General features: G+C 42.3%; 1 protein-coding gene and 1 long non-coding RNA gene across 2 annotated transcripts; one reads left to right on the forward strand and one right to left on the reverse strand.

Moving 5' to 3' along the window:
• Positions 1–245: 245 nt before the first annotated feature.
• Positions 246–13604, reverse strand: Abhd4 (abhydrolase domain containing 4, N-acyl phospholipase B). Its single transcript, XM_005338797.5, has 7 exons — positions 13456–13604; positions 10160–10248; positions 7684–8056; positions 7369–7523; positions 5402–5513; positions 2873–3059; positions 246–1715 (listed from the first exon to the last, which is right to left on the reverse strand). The coding sequence occupies exons 1-7, from the start codon at positions 13515–13517 to the stop codon at positions 1626–1628; spliced, it is 1068 nt and encodes a 355-aa protein (XP_005338854.1). The 5' UTR covers positions 13518–13604; the 3' UTR covers positions 246–1625.
• LOC120886240 (uncharacterized) lies at positions 12702–19366 on the forward strand. The gene is made up of 2 exons (XR_005729055.2): positions 12702–13731; positions 19007–19366. It is a non-coding gene; the product is annotated as an uncharacterized LOC120886240 (long non-coding RNA).
• Positions 19367–19797: the final 431 nt, after the last annotated feature.

Consider the following 19797-nt stretch of genomic DNA (forward strand, 5'->3'; position numbering starts at 1 on the left):
ACTGGGGCTGAATCCATCCACACTCTGGGTTGACTCCTTTTCTATCACAAGTGGGTTTGAGATGGTCTGTGTTGGCCTGGACTCTGGGCCAGGTTCAGAGGGAAAACATAGCACTAAACAGAACAGGGAGTGGCGTGTAAGTAGACCAGGGCTTCCTTCTCTGACTTGGATACCACTTGGACAATTGTGAAGTCAATATCACCTAGTACTCTTATTGCAGCGATATTAAGTATCATCACCACCAGTAGATTTTACTTATTTCTTTATTAATATAGAAAAGGAGCCCAAGGCAGCTGGACCAGTAGTACACAGCACCAGGAGTTAATACTATTCTGGTGAAAGGGTTGGCTTTATAAAAGTGAAGGAGCAGACAGGAGCTGCCCTGCTTCTGGGGCCAGGCCCAGCCTACTGCCCAGACTTCAGAGCAGCACATGGAATGAGCCCCTGGGAGAGAGCTGACAGGTTCTTTGCTGGATGAGCTGGAGACCATGGGGACAAATGGTAGAGATAGAGGGTCAGGCAGTAAGAACCATCCTGTAGATGATGAGGGCAGGGACCTGCTGGCTTGAGGCTCCCCAGTGGATCATGAGCAGGGGCTTTTAGTGGTCCTCAGCTCTGGGGGCAGGTAGAAAATGCTGTGAAAAGTGGTGGGCATGGCGAATCCAGACATGGCCCTGGGGTGAAGGGTTTTCCTCCCTCTCTCCACCAGGAGCCACCTTTGCTCTATACTACACATGGGGCTTCACGCCCAAGGCACAAAGGGAGACTCAGAAGTCTCCCATAGGGAGAAGATGGGGCAAGGAAGGAAGTACTTGAGTGTCCTTAGTTTAGGCAGCCAGGACAGGCACAGGGCAGGACAGCAGCATGTCTGCATAATGGGGCTAGAATATGGGATAAGGATAGGCTTGAAGTCAGTCGGTGACCAGCCCCTTGGTGTCCGCCATGAATCTGCAGTATGCACTGTGTGTCAGTAGACCTGCATTCTAGTCTTCATTCTGCCAGAACTATTATCACTCAGGGCTGTGTCACCATGTCCTGCCCTGGTCTCTTTCCTCATCTGCCATTGAGGGCTTTGGATATGACTTCTGAGGTCATGGAAGTGAACAAAGCTTTAGGACCTGCTCTTGGTGGTGAAGTGGGACCTAATCCCAACCAGAACCTGGATGGAGTTGGCATGGGATAGGAGTGAGGAGGTGATGGAGAGGGAAGATGTTCTTGCATGGAACCTACCCCCATAAACACTCCAGAGCTAGGAAAGGCTGTTGGGAGACCTCCTCTGCTCAGAGGAATGAAAGGCCACATAGAGAGGCAACGTGGATTGGTGCAATTCCTTTACAACTTTCATCTGGGTGACACTTGGCATGGAGAGACTGGAGTGGCACTGGGCAACCCTTCATATTCTTCCCCAGGGCGGGGGAGCTCAAGGCCTCTTGTGGCTTCTGCCTCCAGCCCTCAGCATGGGATCAGAAGTGCTCTCTTTCATGGTGGTCCTATCTTGGGGACAGCCTAAGACTCTGCCTGGCTGGCACATGTTAGTTGATGAGGAAAGAACAGAGGGGTGACTAAGCAGACAGGGAGGTGAGAACAACTCTCTGGCTTTCTCCTCTTCCTCTAGCAAGAGCAGCTCAATCCACTGAGTCACAGATCTCTTCCACTACAGCATTAAAGATGTGCGGCTGGTCAGCATAGACATGGTGCGATGCACCCTCAATCTCCTGTGGAGAAAAGACCCATCAGGGTTGAAATGGTCCTTTATACCCAATACTGGAAAGCTGCTCCACCATTTCTTCTCTCCTTAAACTTGCTTTTCACCCAACAGCTCTTATCAGAAATGTGTTATTTGCTTTTGTCTCCCAAAAGCTCCTATACTGGCTAATGCAGATGGCGAAATGATTGGATTATTAGGGCCATAATGCTTTCAATGGATTAATCCATCTGATGGAGTGATAATTTGAATGGATTAATCCATCTGATGGAGTGATAATTTGGTGGTTACTATAAGCAGGTGGGGGCATATCTGGAGTAAACGGGTCACTGGGGGCATGTCATGAGGATTATATATTTTGTCCCTGGCACCTCAACTGCTTCTTAGCTATTATGAGCTGAGCTGTTTTCCTCCACCACATCCTCTGCCATGATGTTCTGCCTCACCAGGGGCCTGGAGCAATAGAGTCAGCTGATTATGGACTGAATCTCTGAAACTGTGAGCCCAAAATAACTTTTCCTCCTCTAAGTTGTTCTTGTTGGGTATTTTGGTCATTAGCAATGCAAACTGACTAACACCTAATGCTCTTTCTTCCTGGATCTTGGTACATTCCTTTGGGAACCAATGACTCTTCATATCCTGTTCCACTTCTTCTTTGGCCATTCACTGTATCTTTCCTTCCATGTGAGTTCCATCACTATTCTGCTCCAAAACCCAGGAAACCAGGGCTCATGGGTGGCACCCAGCCTAGAAGCATGCTCCTTGGCAAATGAGAGGAAGGAATAAGAAAAAAGGAGAAGGCAGAAGTGTAGCAGGAAGTCTTCATGATGATCTCTACTATTCATGACACTGGTTTGGGGCAGGAATTATTTGGTGAGGGGTGCTGGAGTGGCAATGTGTGTATGCCTGGCTGCTGGACAAGAACCTGCCTTTTAGCTAATTGGGCTCTCCAGAAGTGGGAAGTCTCTAATTTTGATATTACCAAGACAGTCAAACATTTCAAATCTAATGTCCTAGCTCAACCTGTTCATTCTCCTTTTCACCCTACTCTGATCATCCTTCTCTACCCAAGGCAGAGTTGTTTGAAGGAGAGTCAGTTAACATGTGCTATCATTCAAGTCATAGCATTTCCACCTTGGCTCCCCCTCCTTGGGTAGACTAACATACCATGTCTCGGACATAGGAATCTGGCCGCTGCATCTTCACTTTTTTTCCCGTGCTAGTATCTATCCAGGTGTTGGCCCCATAGATCATGGTGATGGGTACATCTTTTCGAATTAAATGAATTCTCTCCAACATGGGGCGCCGGGCCCAGCCAAAGGACTCCATCATGGCTTTGAATGCTGTTTCACCACTGACAGAAACAAACCAGGGTAAGACAATGAATATAATAAATCCTGCAGCAGACAATGTCAACTTCTTGGTCTCTTCAGAGGCTGGGACAGAATCTTAGTGCTGTTTGTATTTCCCTCAAAACCCAGCACTGGGCTTATTAAATACTGATAAGATTAGGAGATGATGGAATCATCACACAATGGAAAACCCCATGGCACAGAGAACCATCCAAGAGTGAAATGGACTGCTTTCATTCTACAAATATTTATGTCATGCCCTGGGCTGGTGAGAGAACATATGAATGACAGATGAGGTGCCTGCCCTCCTGAAGCTCACATTTTGGGAAGATGAGTGTTAAATAGCTAATCATATGATTAAGCATTTAGCTTAAAATCTCTTGGGGATTATGAAAGGGTAGTAGAGAGCCGTGAAAACACAGACTAGGAACTTAGCTTGTTGGGTGGAGGGTAAGGGAACCAATTGAGGTGAACTCTGAAGACTGAGGACTATAGCAGTAAAGAGGGCCTCCTGAGGAGACTCTGGGATTAAAAACCAGTCTTAGGAAGACTAGGGGAATAGTGATTTCTGCTAAAGAGAAGCAACAAATGCCAACCCAATCTACTTTACTCTCTGGTCATTTCCTAGATAGAAGTAACTGAGGCCATATCATAAGGTATCTGCAAATCTAGTGTAGACTCCAGCTTTCAGGGGTCTGAGCCACCTTCAAGGCTCTGCCTGTTTACTATGGTTATACCTCTGGTCTCCTTTGCACCCCCAGGATGAATTCTGCCAAGGCCACAGGAACCTGAGAACTTTTCCTTAATATGTCACAGCAAAGTAGATAAATCATGGAATTTGGAGTCAGACAAACATGAATTCAAATTCTGGCTGTTTCCTTAGCAAGGCCTGTAAACAGGATACACCTCAATTTTCTCATTTACAAATTTTCTCATGATTAAGAGAATGAAACTAAATACAAAACCCCTAAGTTTAAGTGAAGTGAAGTAGATACCCCTCAAACATTTTTCTCTTTGCCAGATGTCATGTTTTCCAAGGGACTAATCAAAGTCATCAGGAACTTATCAGTTACAACTCAAAAAACTCAGGGAATTCTAAAATTGAGCAATGGCAGTTGGGGGTAAGGGAGATGGTTATCATGATGTCATCTTTGCTTCCTCTAGGACATGAATAAGTTGCAAGATTATTCTGTAACTTGGACTTGGTGGCTATTGTACAGAACTAGGTCCATGGTAAGGAAAATTCTGAGGGAAGGGCAGGAATAGGCCTATAGGACTGATGCTGAGCATGTAAGGGCTGAGATGAGCTACGAGCAGGAAGACAGAGGTGTCTGATGTGACTGGGGAGGGTTTTTGTTGCACTGCTTTACTGGGTCCTTCCATTAGCTGAACTCATGTGCAATGTTGGCAGGACAGCTCCCACACTACCCCAAAGTTCTCTGAGGCTAATGCTGATAGTATTGCTGGAAGGCAGAGCCCCACCTTCTTCACAGCTTTGGGCTCAAGGCAGGTAACTTGGAAAAGCCTAGTAGGGCAGTAAGTGACCTTAGCTCCTGAGATGCCTCCCAGCAACTTGGGGAGAGGACTCCACAAAGGTGGTGCCACCAAAGTGGCCTTTTGTTTTCTGCCATTCATAGGGCATCTATTATAGGAGAAGATTGCCTCCTTGGCTTGGCCCTGGCTGTCAAGCAACGGGACCTGCTGTGTCAATGAGTTGCCAGGGATAGACTTTCTCAAGGTTCCAGGGACACCTTCAAACCTCCACAAGAGTGGGAATTTGTGTCCCAATGATTTTATTTCAAAGTGCACATAATTAAATCAAACACATACCCTTTCACTCAACAATCCTATTTGTAGGAATGTATTCTATAGATGTATTATATGTGTATATAAAGGAATATGTGCCAGGAGGTTCTCTGAAGCAATGTTTGTTAACATCTTAGATTGAAAATAATGAGGAGATTTAGGAACTTCAGGTTGGGAATGATGTTCTTTCTTTTACTTTGCTTTTTTAAAAATTACTATGTTTGTATCACTTTTTCAATTAAAAAAAAGTCTTTAAAAATGTTTCCTAGACTCTTGCTCATCAGGCCAACTGCCTATCTCTAGGGAAGAGGGAAGACCTTTCTCTAGAGATGGACAAAATGTTTAATTAATCTATTATCTTCTACATCCCTTTGTACCCATCCCTGGAGAACCCTTTGGAAATGATCAAGCCTGCTACTACATATGTGTGTGTTCCCCTGAGCCAGTGCTTTATAGAAGAAATAAAGCACAGCACTACACAGCGGAAATTTTTTCTTTACACCATCCACCCCAAGTGGGCCCGGACAGCTGCCCTCACCTGGGATTCTGTGCATTGCAGTGGTAGATATACTCTGATATAGTATCATCTTCAAAGAAGTCTGCAAATTTACGCTTGAAGTCTGGCCGAAATCGCTGTACCAGGCCAGGCCCTAGGAGGGGATAGAAAAACATGAGTGGCCAGTTTGGGCAGTGCAGGGGATATGTTTAAACAACTTTAACCAAACATTATTTCTCTGAAGGGTTTATTTGCTTTATGCATTTAATATTATAGTGGCAAAAAGAGTACAGAAGTCTGCTGGAAAACTCCAGTTGACTTCAAATGACAGTTAGTTGGTCACCTAAGAATTTAAAGATAGTCTAACATCACTGAGAAACCAGGTTATTTTCAGCTCAATGAAGTCCCAAGGTCTTTTCCTACAAGGACCATAAACTCCACAAGAGTCCATGGCGGAGATGTTTTTCTTATAGTCTGAGCCATGTTTTCTTTCTCCCTGGGACCCATATGGCCTTTTAACCTTCTGAAGGGAGTAGATGAAACTGGACCACCTCCCAAGAGTCCTCTCATTTTCAAGCCTGAAATAAAAATATGTGGAGAGGTGTCCTTAACGATCTGGCTCAGGGCATGTGTTAGAACAATCTGTTCCTTTCACCTTGCTTGATGGTATACATCCAACCAGTAGAGCACCCAAAGAGACTGTAAAAACTGAGCCTAAGGGTCAATTTCTCATCTCTCTCTCTCTCTTTTTCTGTTTGCAAGAAGTAGCTGGGGAGGTGCAGTGTGGATATCTATGGGCCCTGCCCCTCTGCTGACTCAGTCTTCCATGGTTGCCAGCCAAACACCTCAATAGCTCTGATACACTGCGCAAACCTGCCAGATCCAAGGCCAGAAAGGGAGATGGTGGTTAGAGCAGGGCTTCTCCCTGTAGAGAATCTGGTGGAGTCCACAGTGCTGGGAACACTAAGGTCAGCCCTCTGCCCACATACTCTCCTTTGGCATCTGTGTTCTCTTGCTAGCCTTCTTTTCTTCTAGGACTCTTGAACTCCTACCTCCTACTCAAATGCTAATGACCTCCTTTATTTGGAACCATTCTGTTTTTCTTGTTGGGACCACAGAGATAACTTTTATTTAGCCATTAGATTTAACTCACAGTAATTGACTATTGAACATTACTATGTGTATATATATATATGCCATTAGAACAAAAAAAGGTCACTAATCTTTTCCACAAAGGAAATCTGCCTTTTACTTCATCAGAATAATAAGTTTCCCACAGTGAAGGGTATGGACAATGAAAGATATGAAGAGTAGAGCTACTAGTACTACACCATGGCTCCCCACCTCTACCTCCTTCCCTCCCTTTAACCTAAAGAATCACTTAGGGGGGCTGGGGATGTGGCTCAAGCGGTAGCACGCTCGCCTGGCGTGCATGCGGCCGGGTTCAATCCTCAGCACCACATACAAACAAAGATGTTGTGTCCGCTGAGAACTAAAAAAAAAAAAAATAAATGTTAAAAAAAAAAAAAGAATCACTTAGTACTCAGCAACCCAGAGAAGATGAAGATATAGTGTTTTCTTGAAGCAGGGCATGGCTTAGAAGGGTTTGCTTGCCATTGTGAGTTAATGTTAAAGGCTCAGGCTCTGACCCTCCCTGCTACAGGTGCTGCGTGAGCCCCTGGGATGGGATCCAGTGGTGGTTACTATACCTGAATCCCGGATAGCTTGGTCCTACAAGCTCACACATGTAGCAGAGAAAGAGTCACCTCACAGGCTCTTTCTTTCCCTGAGGGTCTGCCAAGGTATGGGGTAGCTGTTCTGCTCGATCTATTCTCTACATAGCAAAACTTTAAGGGAAAAAATAACCCTCTGAAACACCCAAGAGATCTGGTCCAGATCCCACTTTTTATGAATAGGTGGAGATGGTGGGAAACCAGATACAGCAGGGCTTGGTTGAGTGAGAGAGCCTTGCTTTAAGGAGAGGGTTTCTTCATCAGCAGGATACTCACCCCAGGGCCCAGCCACTCGAAGAACAGCCAGGGGATTGGAACGCCCCAGGACAGAAGCCACAGCCTTGACCCAGGTGGGAGGTGCACGGATCTCACTGGGGTCAGTTGGCCGGAGGGGAAAGCCCCAAGGGTCCACCAGGATAAGGTGTTTAACTCTATATTAAAGGAAGAAAAAGGAGACCATGCTATAGTCACTTGGCACCATAGCCCTTAAATCACCCAGGAAGAACAGGACTATTGGAAATTAATGCTTTAAAGTTCCTACAAGGTAAAGAGTCAAGTCATGAGGAAGAGGAGTGGCTGCCTTCTTGTTACCTTTCAGGGTACTTGATAGAGTAAGAGGTGGCCAGGAATCCTCCCAAACTGTGCCCTAGGAGGATCATGCTGGGGATCCCCATGGTCTCCCTCCATGTCTCTATTGAGGTCACAAACTCATCCTCGGCCCCCTCCGGATCTCTTGGGAATGTTGGCCTTGAGCTTCGCCCAAAGCCAAGCAGATCAAAGGTGTGCAGTGTGCGGCGGGCACTGAGTGAATCCATGTTGAGGATCCAGAGGCCCACGCCGCCCCCAAAGCCATGCACCATCACCAGGGGGGTGCGGTCCTTTTGCTCAGGGCTCACAGTCACCGTCCAGATCTTGTTCTGGTTTGGGAGAGACACATATCGGGCCAGGAACTTGTTCTGGAGACCTGAGGAGGGGAGAATCCCAGGAGAAATCAACAAGACTGTTTTCTGATAGAAAAGTCATTTTGCATGGACTCCTCTTCAGATTTCTCTTGACAGTCCCAAACTCTTCCCAACTTCCCTCAGTTCTTCTCTTGTACAACCCACTGACAATTGATCAACTCTCTTCTTGACCAAACTTTAGGAAAGCTCCTTTTGACCTTGGCCCCCACCCTGTCTTCAGCCTGCCTACTACTTCATAAAAGGTGAGGTTAACAAAAATTCCCTCACCTTTTATAGTTGATCAAGTTCCTCATCTCATACCTTTGACCATCCTTCAGCATAAAGTCAATTTGATAAGAACTCCCCTGTTCTTGATATTTCCTCTTAGTAATTTTCCATCCTCTGAACCCTTCACCCTGTTCCTCAGTTATAAATGCCCCTTCTTGTCCTTGCAGTATTTAGAATAGTCTTGAATAGTCTTCCTAATAGATTCAGTAAGTATCAGAGTAATTCTTTCTTTTATACCACATGCCCCAAAGAATTCAAGTCCAAGCACAATTTGTATACCATTTGCTTGTGAGTAGTAAGAGGAGCCATATTATTCCTTGATGTTATGTACTCAGCTTGCTTTGGGCCCAGGGTGGCAGTGACACCACTGACGCCATGCAGCTCTTGCATCCATCACTTTTTAAAAAATTTATTTATTATAATTAGGTATATATGACATTAGAATACATTTTGATTCATTGTACACAATTGCAGCACAACTTCACATTTCTATGGTTGTACATGATGTAGCATTACACCATATGTGCAGTCATACATGTACCTAGAGTAATGATATCCATCTCATTCCACCATCTTTCCTGCCCCCATGCCCCCTCCCCTCCACCCAAAATTCCTCCATTTTTGCATATCTCCCCCATCCCCATTATGGATCAGAGAGAACATTCAGCCTTTGGTTTTTTGGGATTGGCTTACTTCCCTTAGCATAATATTCTCCAATTCCTTCCATTTACCTACAAATGCCATAATTTTATTATCTTTTAATGCTGAGTAATATTCCATTGTGCATATATACCACAGTTTCTTTATCCATTCATCTATTGAAGGATAAAGCAATCTAGGTTGCTTCCACAGTTTAGCTATTGTGAATTGAACTGCTATGAACATTGATGTGGCTGCATTAATATAGTATGCTGGTTTTAAATTCTTTGGGTATTAATCAAGGAGTGAGATAGTTGGGTCAAATGGTGGTTCCATTCCAAGTTTCCTAAGGAATCTTCATACTGGCTTTCCAGATTGGTTGTACCAGCATCTATCACTCTGGGACTTGGCAGCCAGGTGGAGGGAATTTTGGGCGTGTGTTGAGCCTTGGGCTTAGACACCAAGGTAGGTAGTTTTTGCTCTGTCATCATGCAACAGAGTTGTCTGGGTGATGTAGCCTGGATCTTTCCATTTTGTTGGGCAGGGTTGTAGATAAGGAGGGTAATCTTGGCTGTGGGTAGTAGGGCAGGGTGGGGACTATCATGGGCTAGGCAGATTGAAGACAGGAGAGAAGCCAAGGTCAACTCAGAGCCCAAAGATCTTGTTTGAGCCATTAGCTACTGCTGATTATGGGATGCCTTGCCTCAACATAATGTCTAGGAGAACTGGTCTGTGAGAGTTTCAAACTGTGGTAAGTAGATAGGTGGTAGACCACAGCTGGGTAGAACACAGGAAACAATGTTAGAGAATGAAGGATTGCTGATCCTCAGAAAGGAAGATGGTAAGTTAATAAAAGCTTATGTGTTAAGAGAAAAAGAGAAGGAGGAAGAGAGGAATGGGGATAAGGAAGGAGGGATGAGAGAAGTGTGCATGTGTGTTGTGTGTGTTGACACATTAGGGATTGAGGTGAAGTTGTAGGATGTGGTAAGAGCTGGATGGCTATGGAGAAGCCGAGGAACCACTACCATAGAATATAGAGTTCTCTGTGTGAATCTTCCCTCAGATCATTGCCATATTTTCCTCTACCCCATATACTGTTAATCAGATCTCAGTGGGCTCAGTGTACCCAGCTCTGGACAGATCCTGCATCTTTCTTGGACCTTCTAAGGGAGGGAGGACAAGCTGCACCTTCTACTTACACTGGAGGATCTTGGCTTCCACATTCTTCAGCTGAGACATAGAAGTGGGACGCCAAGTAGGCAGCCAGCTACTCAGCCAGCCTTGAGGCCTAGAACAAGGAGACACGGAGATGTTTACTGGCAACATTGGAAAGGAAATACTGAAGCTCTCAGCCTTGCTGATAGAAGACTTATCAGAGCACAGGGTGTTACTCAGGCTCAGGAGACCTGCCCACTATAGCAGTCAGCAATACTCTACTGCCTGATAGACTGTTACTCTTCCCTGGGAAATGTCTGTTACCAACAACATGCCCATTGTTTCAACAGATACCATAAACTTGACAAAGCTCTTTCTCATTTATTATCTCATTTGTTTCAACTCCCCTTTGTTACTGGTTATCATAATTTATGTTCAAGGAGATTAAAAGGGGAGAGAAAGCAACTTTTAACTAATATTTCAATTATCCTTTTCTAGTCTTAGGACTAGCTGTTCCTTTAGGGTTAGAAAGACAATTTCCATGCCACCTGCCCTCCTGGCCCTGTTTCAGGCTCCTACAAGTGTGAAGCATGTGCCCATGCCCAGTTGAGCTCTCAGGTAACCCAGTTAGCCCAGAACATGGAGATTGGGCAGGCACAAGGCAGTAGAACTGGGTTCAAACCCCACTATGTTTCATACACAGGACACAGGTTAATTTTGGTCTTGTTTTCCAAGAGCAAAGTAAAATGAGTAGAAAATGACTTGCCTATGTCCTCAACACACAGAATACAATAAAACATAAGATAACCCATCCTGCTTTTTCCTCCATACTCAGTGACTTTAAGTCATTGCAGAGCAGAGGTTAAAATCACCCGTGTTGGAATTAATAAACAAACGAGCAACTCCTGGATATGAATCACAGTACTAACATTGATGAGCAGACAGGTGTTATTTAGTTAACTTGTCTAGATATGTAAGGGACCTCATCAGGTGCCCACCACAAATTAGATACTCAACGAATGACAGTTTTTGCTTTTCCTTTACTATCCTACATGATATTTCTTTTTTCTTTAACTCTGCCTAAGTAAAGGGGGTTACAGGACAGATGGCTTCAGGAAGGGCCCGTGAACATCAGTATAATTAATGCAGGAACATTCTGAGGGAGGCTATAACCACAGCCCCCTTGGCACATGGTGGATATCCTCATGATCATTTGAAGCCCAGAACTTTCAATTAGGATATTTCCTTAGAAGTAGAGTTTAGCCTCTTTATTTTACAGGTGAGAAAACTGATGCCCAGGGAGGCCATATAGTATATTAGAAAGACCCTGTCTCAAAAAAAAAAAAAAAAAAAAAAATCCAGATCTCAAATCCAGGTTCTTCACTACCTCCTCCCTGGACCTTCTGGTCTCAGTTTTCAAGGCCATTCATGAACAATCACAATATATAACCACATCTTCATGTGTGTGTTTTCTGAAGGGAGGTGTGATCTAAAACCAGATGGCCAGAGTTATAATTCCACCACTATCACTTAACAATGTAACTTCAGCCATATTAGTTTTCTGTATCAGTTTTCTCATCTTTAAAAGGGAGATAACAGTACCTACCTCATAGGATTATAGAAAGTATTAAATGAGTCAATCCATCTAAAGCACATAAAATAATGCCTAGCACAAGATAAAACTCTCAACAATCCTTCTTTCCCTTCAGTTAAATCACAGGCTCTCTTGCAAGTTATAACTATCAAGAATGTTGGAGGTCTGAAAGAAAAACTTATGTTGCAGGTGAAGTGGTACATCAGTGGTTTTAGCCAGACAAGAATTCTCAAACCATCTAATCTTACACAGAGAGAGAATCCTTTTTAATATTCTGCCAAAATTTTCTGATTGATTGAAGCCTGGGGACCAAGTCAACAAAATTTTGCCAGTTTCATAAGCCAATCTTTCTCTCCATGTCATTCAAAGAGACGGTCGAAAGTCAGATCATAACATGTGGACCCCACATTGCCCTATAATTGTCCAAAGCAGAGCTCAGAGAAATGCTGTCCCATAGAATAGCACCATAGGCTGCTCAGCAGATATTCCTTGGGAAGAGCTTTATTTTACCTTTTTTTCCTTTACCAAAAATTTTACAGGTAAACTCCAGGAATTGGTGCCTTGCACACTGTATCTTTTCAATGCTATTTGGGAGGTAAAGGCTAAGGCAAGGAGCAGAGAAGCCACTTAGCATCAACTTAACTTGGCCAGGGTGGTCTCTTTCATCCTGAAGCAGGTAAAGCAGAAGTTCTGTGTTGGGAGAGAATCCTGTTCTAGACCTCTGTGATCTTGGTCAAGTCTCCAATTTCTAAGGGCACCAAGTTCTTTATTTGTAACATACAGCTGAACATCTTACATCTCTTCAGCTCTAATATTCTGTTTCCCTAAATTATTATAAGTTTCCTCTTGGAAAAGTAGTCTTTGAAAGCAACCCTCTAGGGAGGTTCCTTCAAGACCAGGAAGCTATTTATTATTGTGATACATTTAATTAGTTTTTCAGGCTATCAGTTTTGCAGGTCTGAAAGAGTGAATTCTGAGTCCAAGGCCCTGTTCCTGTGAAACCAAGGCTTGGTTTGGAGCTGAGTCATTCTCCAAGCAACTTTTTCTTGCTTCCATCAGACTGCGAACTGCTAGTCACACCACCTACAGGTGGCATCCTAAACCTGATGCCCTTGAAACAGTTTCTTTTAAAAAAAAAGCACCAAATCTAATTCTGAAACCACTGTAGTAAGGACGTCGTTATGATGATTAAAAGCACTGTCAATAGAACTGTAAGCAGCAACGTGTCTTGGTGGGCGAGAACTAAAGTAACTCTCAGACCCATTACTTCACATCAATCCCGCGCAGGGGAGACCTCAGCGTTCTTCCCACGCCTTCTCCTCGTCGAGCTAAAAGACTCTTTTCACACCCACAACTATAGTCCTGAAGCAAGTCGGGACAAGCACCCTCAGCCGCTACCCCGGCACCCGCGTCCCCAAAGCTTGCTTTCGGGGAATCTCGTGCAATAATTACCACTATGTCTAACCCCTCTGTAGAGGAAAATGAGGGGCAATCGTGAAGACTAATTGGAAAATTCAAAATCACTGAGCTGCTGCAGCAAGCTCATCAACCATCGCTTCCTCGGCTCTGCCCGCCTCTTCTGGGCAAAAGCAAAGCAAGCAAACGCACCCCTCCAGCCCTCCCTGGAAGCCAACCTGAGAAAGGAAAGACGGAAAGGTGTCTAAAATTGTTCCTCAGCCACAGACAGTCCCAGGATCATGGCCCAAAGAGAAAGAGAGAAAGAGAAAAGAGACAGGATTAACTCACTGCTGCTCCAGATCATCAGCCATAGTAAACAAGCCCTGCCGGGTCGAGCTGAGCCAGCCCATCCCTCTGCCTGACGCCAGCACCAGCTGACCCAGAAAAGTATCGGATAACAAAGGGGGCGTGGCCGGTGCGCCCGGCGCCAGAGGCGGGGCCAACGCGGTCCTGGTGGCCCCGGCGATCTGCAGGCAGCGGCAGCTGACAGGTGAACTTAGCCACTGCGGGTTGAGCTGTGGAGCCCTTGGTGTTGCTTCCTATTACTGGCAGAGATGACTCTGGGTGAGGCGAGGTGTCTCAAAATAGGACAGTAATCCTGGCCACACATTTGGGGGACGGGAGATGGGTAGTGCTAAAACTCAAAGTCCCTCACAGAAGCTCCATCAGCCCTCCCTTCTCTCATCAACTACGAAGTCCCAAGTTTTCAATTCTGCTAATATGCCCACGTAATTGACAGGAGTATATTAAAATAGGTTGGAAATAGAGCTTATGATATTATAATTAGCTTATAATTTTATGCTACATATTATATTAAAGTTTTTATAAGTGTTCCACATCTGGGATGATGGGGCAAATTTTTTAAAATGACAGAACCACCTCTGCATTCTGGAACACATGCTTTGGGCTTCCTTTTATGGCTCCCTTCCCCAGATGTCTTCTCTTGATGTTCCTTCTAATGGGAAGCTTAAAATATTTGTGGAAACATCAATGGTTGATCCTACAAAGAGCCTAAGAGCTTGTACCCCAAGTAGATTGTCAGATTTAGAAAGTTATTTTTAAAAACAGGGGGAGGGGACTCCTAGGTAAATTTGAACTTCAGTTTTTATTTTCTTTTGTGATGAAAGTGCTGGGGGTTGAACCTAGGACTTCCCACATGCTAGGGAAGTGCTCTACCCCGAACTACATCCCCAGCCCCCAAATGAATAATTTTTAAGAATAAGCATGTCCCATACAATATTTGGACATAACTGTGCATCCTTACTAGGCCTTAACCTAGATTATGTCAGTCAAAACAGACATTCCTCTGTTCAGGGGATGAGTCTGTAGCTCAACTCTGGTCTCCATCAGTTTGAAGATCTCAAACTCCAGAGGAGAGGAGTGCTTTGAGTATATTTTAGGGTGGGAGACATGGGAGGTGTGGTGACTGGCTTACCCTAGAGATCCTGAGTGTACTTCAGGCTGGCTCAGTAGAGGAACCAAATCTTGAAGCTGGCTGCAGAATTCACTTGAATTGGTAAACAGGGCTTGAAGTCCTTGGAGCTGTCAGATTTCAGATCATCCCCTTGGTTAGGATGAAACCAGACTGGAGTGGTAGTGGAGCATTGGTGGGAGAATGCTGGTGTAGAGGGATTTTCCAAGGCAATTTTCTTTTAAGTTTTCCTGCAGGACTTGAGAGATTCCAAGATTTCTTCTTTCTCGTAAAGTGTTAAACTGATCATTTATAAATATTTAACATTTACAAAAACTGGCATTTGTAGAATTTAGGGGGACTAGGAGTTTGCAAAACCAAACACAGGAGTCCTAAACTTCAGCATGCATAAGATTCATCTTAAAGAATTGTTTAAAAGATAGATCTCCAATCCCTACCCTCAGATTCTAATTCAGCCGATTTGTCTTCATACTAAAAGCTAAAAATTTTTGGAAGTACTGCAGATGCTGGTGTTTGATGAGACCCATTAAACAACTTAGTGAGACCCTGTCTCAAATAAAAAATAAAAAGGGCTGGGTATATGGCTCAGTGGTAAAGTGCCTCTGGGTTCAACACAAACATAGGTTCCAGGGTCAGAAGGATGGATTAAGGTCAATCTTGGCTTTGCCATTTATCTATTGCCCACCCTTGGGCAAGTTATTTTGTATCTCTTAATTTCTTCTTCAAGCTTGTGCCTTGTGAGAATTAACTAAGATAATTCAAATAAACATTTAGTATCCTTACTTGTGCTAAAAATGTTTCTATTATTCAAGGTCAAGCATTATGGTGGGGATTATGAATGCAAGTATCAAAAGGAAATAAATTAACCAATTAAGGAAATTAAAAGGAAAGAAATAATTCACTGGTTTTCAATTACACATTGGTTTTTCCATATGCTGCCACCCAATATTATTATTGGTTTTGTAGAACTGGCAATTTTGTATTCAGAGCTCAGCTCAAACTTTCCCTCTTCTGAGGCCTCTGTTGACCAAAGGGTCTAAAAGAGTCCCATCATGCTATTTTCTTAATATTACTTATTTCTATTTGAAATTATCTTGCATATTTTTTACTCATTTATTATCTGTTTTCCTCAATTGGAGATTAAGTTGTCTGATTCTCTGTTTTGCTCCCAGTACCTAAAACATATGTATAACAGATCAGGTGTTAGTATTTATAGGATAAATGAATGGATGAAAAGTCTAGTGAGGCTGGGTATGAAAAGTCTAGTGAGGCTGGGTGAGACTGGGTGAGGTGAGTTGTAATTCCAGTTATTTTAGAGACTCTCAAATGTGAGGCCAGCTTTGGCAACCTAGGGAGAATCTGTCAAAAAGAAAAAAAAAAGTCTGGGGATGTAATTCAGTGGTAGAGGGCCACTAGTTCAAACCCCAGTGGTCTGGGTTGGGCAGGGGTGGGGGGGGGTCGGTCTAGTGAGGAGGCAGAGGCATATAAACAATTACTTATAAAACCATGTGCCAGGTGCCAAGGACTTTGGAAGCTGTAATTTAATTGGGCCATGTAGGAAATTCTGACACAGGATAGCAAAATGTTCCACTTTTCTGAGAATCTATAAGATGTAAGTTTTTTAAAGTACAGATGATTGGGCAAAACTGATATTAAAACTCTCTAGACCCTACCTCAGGAGGTAGTGCAGAAAAGCATTTGTATTTTGTTTCCATGTATGCCAAATCAGCTTTTCTTGGAAGCAGGAAATTTGAATGTATGGAAGATGCCTTTTGTAATTAATGTTATTAGATCCCTTAAGGTATCTCTAGAGCTGGGATAACTCAGGATTAGGCTGGATCTGCTAAAATGGTACAAAGTGGAAAGGACTCTCAGTGCCTATTTTAGAAAAGCTTCTCAGGAGAAAATGTAAGGTGACTTTTTTCTTCTTGCCTTCCAGACAAGACATATCATATACAAATGTGAAAGAATAATTTTTATTATAACTCCAACATGTGCGACTTTATATGATTAAAGTATTAATATGGCCAGACATGGTGGTGCATATCTGTCATCCCAGTGACTCAGGAAACTGAGGAGGAGAATCCAAAGTTCAAGGCCAGCCCCAGAAATTTAGCAAGGCCCTCAAGCAACTTGGTGAGACTCTGATTCAAAATAAAAAATAAAAAAGGTCTGAGTATGTAGCTTAGTGGTAAAGCACCCCTGGATTCAATTTTAAGTGCCAAAATAAAATCAATCAATCAATAAAGACAGATGGAAATAAAAATAATAAAAATTAAAATGGACTGGGTATGAAGCTCAGTGGTAAAGTGCCTCTGGGTTCAATTCCCAGTATCAAAATAGTAATAATAACATACTAATGTGACTGTTTTTTGGGGAATGCTGGGGTTTGAACTCATGGCTTTGTGCATACAAGGCAAGCATTCTACCAACTGAGCTATAACCCCAACCCATTAATGTGGCCTTTATGAATGGAAATTAATTTGACAAATTCTCTTTTCTGTTTGGAATATAAACATTCCAAAAGAATGTGGAGCTGATAAACTAATAGCTCTGGCCTTGCAGGAACAGATGATTTTTTTTTTTGTTTGCAAATGGGTGTCACTTCCTTTTGAATGAACTATGAACAAGGTGTGATTCTTAGACTAAATGTAGATACTCAGTGAAACAGTTCTAAAGTTACTGTGTCCAAAGATAGCCACATGTGGCTACTAAGTTTTAAATTAATAAAAATCAAAATTTCCTTAGTCACATTAGCCCCATGTTTCAGGTGCTCACAAGCCATGTGTGTCTAGTTGCTGCTATATTAAACAACCCAAGGACAGAAAATTCTACTGGACAGTGCAGTGTTGCTTGGGCACTGATGATTTCAGCTCCCCATTGCAGGGAGTACAATAACTCTTATTAACCAAGAGTTAATAATGCCCTTGTAAAGGAAAATATGGTAGACTCTCTTCTGGGTACTAGGAAGGGAACAAAATTGAGGCTATTATGGGACTTTCAAAGAGCTGGGAGGGTGGGAAATCAGACAAAATAGCTTGCAAGTTGTTCCACTACCTCAGGGACTGGAAGCCTGAAGGAATATGGGTTCATTGAAGATATCTGCTGCTTGACTAGGACTTGGATCAGAAACCTGATACTTTAGAAATTTGACTTTGTGCTGTCTGCAATTTTATTCCCCTTAAAAAATTTCCCTTTTGAGCATAATAATTTTATTTTATTTTATTTTATCTGTTCTATTAGAAAACAAGGAAAAGAGGGGTTTTCATCAAACTAGGGCCATAGTTTAAAAGATGGACTGTTAACAAGAAATCACAGTAGAAAGAAGCAACAGGAACTCTTAAAGCAAAAGAGAAAATACAAAAAAATAAGAATTGGAAAAGAGACTCTTACTGAGATTTTTTTAAAAAAATAATCCTTTTCTACTCAAATTTTGAAGGATTTGTGTTTCTTTTAGTAAGGAATGTACTTTCTTATTGTAGAGTGACAGGATGTAGAACCATGAACTTTACCCATAGAGGGGGAGCCTTTTTGCCTCTCTACTCTCCCATTGTTTTATGATGTTAATTGTTTCTGTAATAAAACCTCTAAGGTCTACTCTGACTTATGCTTCAGCTTATAAATATGATTTGGCCTTTTAGAATTGTCTGGGTTGCAGTTCTTCTAGTGCCATCTTGTGTGTGCCTAGAATACTGGGACTTTGGAGTGTGGCCAACTTTTAATTATTCAGAGAAATAGGGGAAGTAGACATAGTTGATTTTCAGAACTAATAATATATATGTAAATACATGTATATATGTAAATGATAAGAGTAAATATGTATTGAACATTTATTGAATATTTGTTGTGTGTCAACCACTAATGCTAAGTGGTTAATGCTTAGCATGATCTCATTTAATCCATACAACATTCTAGTGACTTAGATATTGTTATTTTCATTTTGTAGAAAAGGAAAATGAAACTGTCAGACTCACCTGTTGGGCTAGATAACTAGTAAATCTTAGAATTGAAGTTCAAATCTAGGTTTGTATGACTCAAGAGATTGCAATCTAACTCCATTACTGTGCACATAAAGTTTTATATATATATATATATATATATATATATATATACATATATATATATAGAGAGAGAGAGAGAGAAGGAAAGAGAGATTGATTTATATATATCTATGTAGATGTTCTAATTTATACTAATTAAAACCAACACCAGTGTTAGCAACTTTATATTGATATATCAGTTAAATAGAATCATAAGCTGAACAAGGAATAAGATCTTATCTTGTTTTAAGTACTCCAGAAAAGTTTTAGTTAATTATATTAGTGGAACTTTGCAGTTCTCAGAAAGGGATGCATTCAGTAAGTGAATTTGATGTTTTTCATCTCTTCTGCTTTCTTCCTGTGGGAGTTCCCATGAAGATGTTAATAATGATGGTTGACAAGGATCAAAGGCAGGAAAACATAAGGAAGTGTGCTGGAAGGAGCCTGGCGGATGGAATGGAAACCCCTTGAGAAGTTCACTCCTGAATAATTAAAAAGCATCTGCCCAGCCTGTAAAGTCTGAAGTTGAATTCTACTCTTCTACTTGCTGATGAGGCAGGGAGAAAGGCTCAACTGTCAGAGAAACTAACATTTTCTACCATATTATGTTGAATAGGAACCAGTTTGGTTATCGACTCTTTTTTTCAGAGCAATATAAGAGGGCTTAAGCTGAATTTAGTTCATATGACAGTAAAAACCTCTTCAAATAAACTGAAAAACTTCCTAAGGACATTTCTCTTTTTTTCAAGAACTTAAGCAAGCCTTTGTTTATCACTGAAAATCAATATATTTGTTGATGCTGATGAATTTTCAGTCTAAACGCAAATAAAAGTCAAAATGAAGAAAAGTTGTTCACTTGCTGTTTTAGAAATTTTGCTCCTGTACCTAAGACAGCTCAGAGTTTTAGAAGCTGAAATAAAGTTCCCAGTTATGTGCCAGAAGGCTTGGAGTTGAAAGGCAAAGGCAAAGTAGGTTTAGGTCAGATGAATTTGAGATTATAAGGACAACGAAAGTCAAAAGGCAGGACCTGGATATTTTAAAAGTTAAAACGCTAAAAATAGTTAATATCGTTTTGTTAAGATACAAACCCTCAAACCTTCATTTCAGAATCCTCTGCAAAATGAGTTGGAGGGCAGAGTTGAACTAGACATGCACTTG

The sequence above is a fragment of the Ictidomys tridecemlineatus genome, chromosome 5, assembly GCF_052094955.1.
Source record: "Ictidomys tridecemlineatus isolate mIctTri1 chromosome 5, mIctTri1.hap1, whole genome shotgun sequence".
NCBI lineage: Eukaryota > Metazoa > Chordata > Mammalia > Rodentia > Sciuridae > Ictidomys > Ictidomys tridecemlineatus.

Excerpts from the sequence above, each read along its gene's own strand:
- Abhd4 (XM_005338797.5), bottom strand. The coding sequence starts at position 13,517 with ATGGGCTGGCTCAGCTCGACCCGGCAGGGCTTGTTTACTATGGCTGAT. Across the intron at positions 10,249-13,455 it reads GCTGATGATCTGGAGCAGCA|GCCTCAAGGCTGGCTGAGTA; the intron begins GTGAGTTAATCC and ends TCCTTGTTCTAG. Across the intron at positions 8,057-10,159 it reads GGAAGCCAAGATCCTCCAGT|GTCTCCAGAACAAGTTCCTG; the intron begins GTAAGTAGAAGG and ends TCCCCTCCTCAG.